General features: G+C 44.0%; 1 protein-coding gene across 1 annotated transcript; it reads left to right on the forward strand.

Annotated features, from left to right (window-relative positions):
- Positions 1-665: 665 nt before the first annotated feature.
- On the forward strand, positions 666-9,291 carry slc10a2 (solute carrier family 10 member 2). The gene is made up of 6 exons (XM_086124499.1): positions 666-4,050; positions 4,273-4,391; positions 5,834-5,922; positions 6,003-6,178; positions 6,380-6,537; positions 8,477-9,291. Exons 1-6 carry the CDS (start codon positions 3,653-3,655, stop codon positions 8,668-8,670), a joined length of 1,134 nt encoding a protein of 377 aa, XP_085980625.1. The 5' UTR covers positions 666-3,652; the 3' UTR covers positions 8,671-9,291.
- Positions 9,292-9,982: the final 691 nt, after the last annotated feature.

The raw sequence follows: 9,982 nt of genomic DNA on the forward strand, positions 1-9,982 counted from the left end.
CACAGTGTTAGTGGTGCACTGCTTCCCCCTCCTGAGACGTCGGATGGTGGACCAGAATTTCCTCGAAGCCGTCCGGAAGTCGGCTTCCATGGCCTCACCGAACTCTTCCCACGCTCGGGTTTTTGCCTCGGCGACCACCGAAGCTGCGTTCCGCTTGGCCAGTCGATACCCGTCAGCTGCCTCTGGGGTCCCACAGGCCATAAAGGCTCGATAGGACTCCTTCTTCAGCTTGACGGCATCCCTTACTGCTGGTGTCCACCAGCGAGTACGAGGGTTGCCGCCACGACAGGCACCAACCACCTTACGGCCACAACTCAGATTGGCCGCCTCAACAATAGAGGCACGGAACATGGTCCACTCGGACTCAATGTCCCCCGTCTCCCCCGGAACATGGGAAAAGCTCTGTCGGAGGTGGGAGTTGAAACTCCTTCTGACAGGGGATTCTGCCAGACGCTCCCAACAAACCCTCACAATACGTTTGGGTCTGCCAGGACGGACCGGCATCTTCCCCCACCATCGGAGCCTACTCACCACCAGGTGGTGATCAGTTGACAGCTCCGCCCCTCTCTTCACCCGAGTGTCCAAAACATGCGGCCGCAAATCCGATGATACAACCACAAGGTCGATCATCGAACTACGGCCTAGGGTGTCCTGGTGCCAAGTGCACATATGGACACCCTTATGTTTGAACAAGGTGTTTGTTATGGACAATCCGTGGCGAGCACAGAAGTCCAATAACAAAACACCACTCGAGTTCTGATCGGGGGGGCCGTTCCTCCCAATCACGCCCCTCCAGGTCTCACTGTCATTGCCCACGTGAGCATTGAAGTCCCCCAGCAGAACAAGGGAGTCCCCAGCAGGAGTACTCTCCAGCACACCCTCCAAGGACTCCAAAAAGGGTGGGTATGCTGAGCTGCCGTTTGGTGCATATGCACAAACAACAGTCAGGACCCGTCCCCCCACCCGAAGGCGGAGGGAAGCAACCCTCTCGTCTACCGGTGTGAACCCCAATGTACAGGCACTGAGCCGGGGGGCAATGAGTATGCCCACACCTGCTCTGCGCCTCTCACCATGAGCAACTCCAGAGTGGAAGAGAGTCCAACCCCTCTCGAGAGAACTAGTACCAGAACCCAGACTGTGTGTGGAGGCAAGTCCGACTATATCCAGTCGGAACTTCTCTACCTCACACACCAGCTCGGGCTCCTTCCCTGCCAGAGAGGTGACATTCCATGTCCCAAGAGCTAGCTTCTGCAGCCGAGGATCGGACCGCCAGGGTCCCCGCCTTTGGCTGCCGCCCAGCTCGCATTGCACCCGACCCCTTTGACCCCTCCCACGGGTGGTGAGACCATGAGAAGTTTATTCATTGTGTGTTTCTTAAATATGAGAAAATAAGAACAAGAAAACCTTTATTTGTCTCACAATGAAGAAATTCCCAATTTACAGCAGCAAAATTATGAAACGGAGAAAGTAGAAGACAAAAGTACACAAATAAATATAAAATATAAATATGAGCATATTAAAAGTGGGGGGCGGGGGGGAGTCCAGGTTTTCAGGACCGTCTATTCAATAGCCTGACAGCAGTCGGCAGGAACCAGCGGCGTTACCTCTCCCCTTCTTGCAGCGCGGGTGTATCAGTTTCTGGTTGAAGGAGCTGCCCAGTGCTGTCACCGTGGTTTGGAGGGCATGGGAGGGTCTGTCCATCATAGCTGTTGTCTTAGCTAGCATCCTCCTGCTGCCCACACCTCCTCCAGAGTGTCCAGGGAGCAGCCCAGGACAGAGCTGGCCCCCCTGACCAGTTGGTCCAGTCTCTCTCTGTCCCGGGCTGAGATGCTGCCTGACCAGCAGACTAAGCCATAATGGATGGCTGAAGCCACCACAGAGTCATAGAAGGTTTTAGGGAGTGACCCCAGACCTCAGTTTTCTGAGCAGGAAGAGCCCGCTCTGCCCCTTCCTGATCACAGCGTCCATGTTGTGAGACCATTCTCGTTTATTGTTGAGAAGAACATCCAGGTACTTGTAGGAGGTCACCCTCTCGATGTCCGTACCCTGGATGTTCATCAGTGCAGGTGAAGACTGTTTCCTGCAGAAATCCACAACCAGCTCCTTAGTTTTCCTGGCGTTGATCTGGAGGTGGTTCTGCAGGCACCAGTCCAGAAAGTCCTCCGTCAGTCCCCTGTACTCCCGATCATCTCCACCCGTAATGAGGCTGATGATCGCTGAGTCATCAGAGAATTTCTGAAGGTGGCAGGTTGGATTGACGTAGCTGAAGTCTGAGGTGTAGAGAGTGAACAGGAATGGAGCCAGGACAATCCCCTGCGGTGCCCCAGTGCTGCAGAGAGGCCTGCCTGACTTGCAGCCCTGTGCCCTCACGTACTGTGGCCAGTTTGTGAGGTAATCTGTGATCCATGATATGAGGTGGTGTTCCACTCTGGCGTGCTGCAGTTTGTCCCCCATAGGTTGGGCTGGATGGTGTTGAAGTCACTGGCGAAATTAAAGAACATAATCCTCATAGTTCTCCCAGCCTTCTCCAGGTGTGACAGCACTGAGTGGAGGACGTACGTAGATGATGGTCTTTCTCTGTCCATACCATCTGTCTCTTGGTGTCCATGCAAATCTGTGGAGCTTCACAGATTTGCCTCTTTGCCTGTGAAACCTGACAGCCACACACTGTGTTGTTATTTTTTTTAATTATGAAAGAACCACGATAAGAAATTGACTTATGCACTCGCGACAGCGAGTGATGAGCTCCAAGATGGCGCTTGAAATAAATCATGTGACCGGCAATCAACGTCCGGAGCGGCAAGAAGTGGAGAGATCAAAAGCTGCCCAGACTCTTTTTATATATGGCGCTCGCTTTTATTACTCCTGGGATCCCCGAGTCATTATAATTTTTCTGATGTGCTATATATGCGTTTACTTTTTCATTCTGTGTTACAAACAAAATTCCAAATACAATTGGAAGTGATTTACAGTACAATAAATTCATCTTTACCTGTGAGACCTCAGTTGTCAACGAAATGCCTGAGAGGCATGTTTTCAATTTTACAGCCATGCACTGTGTGAACCCTCTTTACTGTAAGGCATATACCGTATTCTTCGTCCCATGGTTGTCACTTTGTAATAAGTACACTATGTGTCAGACTATTTTGCATTTTACTTGAAATTTACATCATTTAACAACGCCATAAAACAATTTATTTGTGGTCCTTCTATGTGCATATAAGGTGTACTCTATTGAGCATAAGCATAGAATCATCTTGTTTGAATTCGGAAGACACAGTAATTCATAGTTTAACTGTCTATAAAGTTTTAAGAGGCCAAAGAGCATTTAAAAGAATGATGGTGCAATCACATTTCAAAAATGATTCTTTTATATGCACGGGCTTTGAACACTGACCCCATAAAACGTAACAATGGTTAATTTTTTTCCACACAATTTTCCTTCCTACTATGATTCGGCAGTTGCCAGCAGGGCATTAAGAGCAGTGGGCTGGACAGTTTGGTCGCCATCATCTTATTGGATAACCAACAGAACAGTCGAGGATTCAGTCCAGTAAAATCCACGGATGATAGTCTGTTGAGGAAACACATCTAGTTGTCTTTCGAGGTCGGCTGGACACGGATGACTCTCCACTGACATCACATTTCCAATATGTCGATATTCAAGGAAACAACTGCAGAACTTTCTGCCTGCCCGTCTGAGGCCACGATCTGCTCCGGCACTAACTGCCTTGTACCGACCACTGACTTTAATGCAACGCTTAGTCTCGTGCTGAGCACCGTGCTCACCATCATGCTGGCGATGGTCATGTTTTCCATGGGCTGCACTGTGGATGCCCAAAAACTTTGGGGGCACCTGAAGAGACCCTGGGGCATCGTTATTGGGTTCCTCTGCCAATTTGGCATTATGCCTTTTACCGCCTTTGCTTTGTCAATCGCCTTCAATGTGTTGCCTGTTCAGGCCATTGTCATCATTATCATGGGTTGCTGTCCTGGAGGGTCCGGTTCCAATATTATCTGCTACTGGCTAGATGGAGATATGGACCTAAGGTAAGAAGCTGTCGCATTCAAAATGAGTTCATGGTACAGTAGGTTGGCTGAATGAGTGTAGTTGATCATATCACCTTGAAGTACTTTACTTCATGTTAACATGCAAATATGTGACACCATTGCATTGATTATTGGGCCAAAACGTCATCAAATCACTCTTTTGTGCTTCAACAACAAAATGTCATCAGAGAAGCTTATAGCTGTCAATTTCCTTCTCTTAAGTATCAGTATGACAGCATGTTCCTCCATCCTGGCCCTGGGAATGATGCCACTCTGTCTGCTTATCTACACCTCCACCTGGACGTCTTCAGAAACCATCCAAATCCCATATGACAGTATTGGTAAATATAATACTCATGTTGATTCCTGGTAGACATAGCAACACACTTTCTCAGTGGGGTTTTTTTTTTGTTGTTGTTGTAATGTTCATGAGATAAGAACAGGGTCATTACTTATTATTTATTATTGTAACAAAATAACTGAAATCGAAAAAACACTTTTGTTTAAAAGAAAAAGCATTAAAAACTAAAACTAAAGCACCTCGCCCACAATTGCGAGGGTTTGTGAAGGCAGCGAATGTAGCATTCTCGTCAGGGTTTCTTCAAGGTCACAAATGTCACCAGACGATTGCCTGTACTTTTCTTGTTGCAAAGGAAGTTTGAACATTGAAAACATTCTAAATTTTCTTGTGACAAGAAGAAATAATAAAAAAAACTAAAATTGTGAATTTTCGACGAATGTTTTGTGAACATTTGCGTACTTGAAGGAACTCTGACAAATTCTGACGTGAACGCCATTTTGCTAACTTCACCAGTAGTCGCAAATGTTTGCTGCTCAGTGGGATAAGCTATTAATTACAACTATATCTTACCTTTTATGAAGCTAACCATAAGTGTAAACAAAAAAATATATACCTGTATATTTGTTCGTATTTTCAAAAAGAGCTTTCAGGGTTCATTTTAAATGTATTTATTTTGGTATTTCCGTACATTTGTACAGAAGAACAAGGGCCAAATCTGTCATTTGAGAATGGTAGTTGAATTCATTACACAGTATTTAGTGGCCATTTTTAATTCATTTAGCACTCAAAAAAACTCATTAAAAAAAACTACCGTAATACTAAAATAATGAAAACTAGGGGGCGGCACGGTTCGCAACTGTTTAGCGCATCGGCCTCACAATGCAGAGGTGCAGGGTTCGATTCAAGCTCCGGCCTTCGCGTGTGGAGTTAGGCATGTTCTCCCCGTGCCTGCATGCGTATTCTCCAGGTTCTCCGGTTTCCTCCCACATTCCAAAAACATGCATGGCAGGCTAATGGAACACTCTAAATCGTCCCTCGGTGTGAGTGTGAGGGTGAATAGTTGTTTGTCTGTGCATGCCCTGTGATTGGCTGGCAACCAGTTCACGGTGTAGTCCGCCTACTGCCTGAAGACAGCTGGGATAGGCTTCAGCACGCGGCGACCCTCTTGAGATAAGCAGCTCAGATAAAACGAAACTAAAATGAAGCACCCCCCCCCCCCACACACACACACACACAAAACAGCACAAACTAGTAAAAAACTAATGAACTTGCTCTCGAAACTAATTTAAAATAACTGACTTAAAAACAAAGTCAAAATGAAATAAAAAATAAATTGGAAAGACAGATCAAAACTATTATAACTTTGAATTAGACATTGAAACTACCTTCACTCATTTGTTTATGCTGAGTCAGCCTTGTCATATTTTTGGTCCTGCAGAAAATGAGAGAATTAAAAAAAACAAAAATGTTGGCTTTCCTCAGGTATAACTCTCGTGGCCCTCCTTGTCCCAATCACTATTGGAATGTATTTTAAACGCAGATGGCCCCATTTGGCTAAAAAGATCCTCAAGGTAGGAATTTGCATTAATATGTCATCTTGCACAAACTAATCCACATGTTATTTACTGTATATTATGTCTTTTCTGTCTAGATTGGGTCCTTGACAGGCTTTGCTCTCATTATCATCATTGCTGTCGTTGGGGGAATTCTTTACCAGTCTTCCTGGACCATCGCACCCTCCCTTTGGATAATTGGAACTATCTACCCCTTTATTGGTTTTGGGCTGGGTTTCCTTCTGGCCCGCTTTGCGGGTCAACCATGGTACAGGTAAGGGGACAGTTGTTGATATGAACTGTTTCAAAATGTTGCCAAAGTGGTGCAAACCTGTTTACAACATATCATGCTGGACTGTGTTTGTTCAAGAGAATGAACACTTGGTTGTCTTCCAGAAAGCTTTACTTTAATTTTGCTCAGCATGTACGTGCTGCAGTTCCGTTATAGTTTTTTTTTGTTTTTGTTCCCCCCTAGGTGTCGAACGATTGCTTTGGAGACTGGTTTTCAGAACTCCCAGTTGTGTAGCACCATTGTCCAGCTGTCCTTCAATCCGGCCGAACTGGAGATCATGTTTGCATTTCCTCTTATCTACAGCATCTTTCAGCTCGTGGTGGCTGTCCTCTTTGTAGGAGGTGAGCGAAAAGTATTGACCAGATGTGAACACTCGCAATTTTGTGATCCAATGCTGTTTTCTTCTCAGAAGCATATTTGTGAGTCAAAAATAACCAAATATGGTGAACATGTGATAACAAGAAGCAGCTTCCGTTTACGACTGGTTTTAGAGCAGTGTGTGAGATAAGCCTGAGTCTGTCGGTGATCTGTCTGTGTGAACATCTCATCGATTTTAATTCAGGAAAAACTTTTAACGAGTGTCCCCATATGAGAGCATATTTCATTTTCATAATTTTGAGTCATAGTTGCATCTTTATATTAAAAAAATGGTCTGGCAACAACCAATTATATCACATACTAGGAATACTGTCATACTCTCTAAACATGGTTGTGTGTCATTTTTATTAAAATCCCTCTTATAATGATGAATTAAATTCAAGGACAACACTTAATATCTGTGATTAATTAAAAATAACTTCACCGCATTTTACCCATAAAACAAGCAGATGGGGCAGGACAAAGTTGCTGGGATTATTTTTTTTGCTGTTCTATCATACGGTTCGCCTGGCTTTTTTTTTTTTCCAGGCAGAGGTAATAAGGTCAGTAATTACTGCCACAGTGACCAATAAGAGAAATTGGCATATGCCAGTTCAAATTAATTAGGAACTGAGCAGTGTTTCTAGATTTGGACAGACAGTTAGAAAGAAAGAGAAACACACCACTATAAAGACTAGTACATGTGTAACAACGCAAGCAATAAAATGCAAAAAATATATGCTCCAAAAACAGTTTATAACACAAAAACTACCATATACAGGTACAGGTATATGAACAAAATATAGTATAACAAAATTAGCACTATTTGCATCAAAATTAGACTAGTAACAGGCTTTTCTTTCCGCTCACTCACTGTCTCTAACTTGGCCTCCCCTCGATCACCACACAAGACAGCATTGCTCAACTGATGTGGTGCAACGAACTTTTGAGGCCAGCCACGGGACGCTTCCAAGCCCTCGATGCCCATAGTTAGCACTATGGAACTCACCTTCTATCTAATTAGCGGTCCAGTTGCAGAAGATTTTTAACACGGTAACACGTAAAGCATTCCAGCAAACGTTCGTTTACTCGATTGTCTGTCGAGCCAAAAGCAATTTACTCTGAGCATGTAATCGGATGCATTCCACTCTCTCTTCCACGGTCATTATCGTTTAGATCGTTTGGATGCCACGATCTACAGGCCGTAAATGTAAATGCATGAAATAGAAAATCGTTTTGGATCCAATGAGTGTAAATGGCGGCAGGGACAGTTATTCCATAGTATCGGGAGGTACTTGCTTGAGTTTGCGCTACTGTGGGCTTCCGTATGGCTTCCGGGTTCTGATCGATTACCCGGTACCTGGAACTTCCGTTGTTATGAATCGATCATTAATGTAATATCGTAGTCGAAATTTTAATTTCAGTTTTTATTCCAGGTGAGTGAATTTCCGCTTGACAGAAGCCCGTAGGTGGGAACACATATGTGTGCGCGTGTGCATAAGTGTAAGCAGAGCAAATGGAAAATCTTTTCGCTGCAGTGAGCCCAAGGACAATGACCAAGGTTCATACCATATAATGCGTCATCAAAAGCTGTATAAAACATACCTTGCAAAAGATTGCCTGCGCCTGGCTTGAGTAGTATTTTTTTCACATGTACACCACCAGAGCAATTTCAATTCATGAGCGGAAGGGAGTAAGGGATTAAACACAGTTTTACTGAGAAACTGTGTTCAAGGACAGTGGCCTTTGATAGGAGCTTCGCGAGATAATCCTCATTGTTGGTCACAGTGGTCGAACTATTCATTACACCTTTTACAACTTTAGTCTTCAAGTTCAGAATGACCTGGTGGATAATTGTCTGGTGATTGAAATAATTATGTTGAGGTGATGAATCATTCACATTTTTTCCATTTCGCTCCACAGGATACCAAGCCTACAAAAAGTCATGTGGTCGGGGATCAGCTGAAACAGACAGTGAATCTCCGTCATTGGAAGACGGCTTTGTAGAACGAGCAAAGGAGAAGCGCTTCCATGTGGAAAATAGCTCTTTTGAGTTGAATGAGGATCATATTAATAAAGGCAAGGCTGAGCACTTTGACAAGAACACCCAACTCTGAGACGATATCTTTGCTGACTTTGTACAAAATGACCTCCACAAGCAAGGTAGTCCTGTGGAAACCCCCAAACTGTGAACCCACGCTACACTCTGCAGGCTAGGGTTGTGTGCGGCGGTTTTACTCAGTTTGAAATTTTTGAAAGAACCCCTGAATGGGGGGTTACCCAAATGAATGGTGAATATGAGTGTTTTAGTCGAGAGACATTTTTCATGCTCAGAAGAAGGAAGTTGAATGGTCGTCGTGTGCTAGTTATAGAGACCTGTTGTATGCGATAAACTCCAAATTAAAAAAACAAAAACAAAACTATAATATAAAATAACTAAAACTATTGTGTACAAACTATTACATTTTGCTGAACCTATACACACTGAGCCAATTAAGTAACAGGATTAAAGTATATTTGCACATTGAGGTAAATGAATCTACATTCCATCCTTTTTTTTTAAACTGTATAATCACAATTTATTTATAGTCTTTTAGAGTTTTTCAACTATACTTTGCTTGTTCGTGTGTTTGACTCAATTTATACCTCACGTTTCTCCAATTTCTCCACTGTGAGACAAATAAAGGTTTTTCTTATCTTATCTTATGTTTGTGAATAAATTGATGGCTAACCTCAGGCTTCCTTGCATTTATTTGACTGAAAATGTGAAGTTTTTCTGAGCAATATTGCTTTTCACTTAAATGCATTAGTCCATTGCACTGTGCACATATCATCAGTGTACAGCATCTTCTATGCCTTAACTAATTAAAGAAGCTGTAACTGACATCCATCTGTCCATTTTCAATTATTCTGAAATGGGTGGCAGTGAGTTGCTGGAGCCTATCCCAGCTGACTTCAGGTGGAAGGCAGACTACACCCTGAACTGGTCGCCTGGCACATATAGAGATGAACAACCATTCACACCGTCACTGAGTGGGAACCGATCCCAAAGAGAAAGAGAGAGAGACGCCACAGTCGAGTCCTAATTTATAAAAATGTAACATATTTGGCATTGGAGGAATCCAAAATGATTTGACGGTTTGCCTTTGCCTTTCGTATAGTACCAAAGTTATGATGGATGGATATATATGTAAGACCCAGGACACGCTGGAGAGACTATGTCACCCAGCTGGCCTGGGAACGCCTCGGGATACCCCGGGGAGAGCTGGAAGAAGTAGCTAGGGAGAGGGAAGTCTGGGCTTCCCTGCTAAAGCGATTGCCCCCGCGACCCGGCCCCTGATAAGCGGTAGAAGATGGATGGATGGATATATATGTCTATATCTATCTATCTATCTATATACTGTATAATAATAATAATATATATACTGT

The sequence above is a fragment of the Hippocampus guttulatus genome, chromosome 11 (genome assembly GCF_054856545.1).
Source record: "Hippocampus guttulatus isolate MCC_2025c chromosome 11, RoL_Hgut_1.0, whole genome shotgun sequence".
In the NCBI taxonomy this organism is placed as follows: domain Eukaryota; kingdom Metazoa; phylum Chordata; class Actinopteri; order Syngnathiformes; family Syngnathidae; genus Hippocampus; species Hippocampus guttulatus.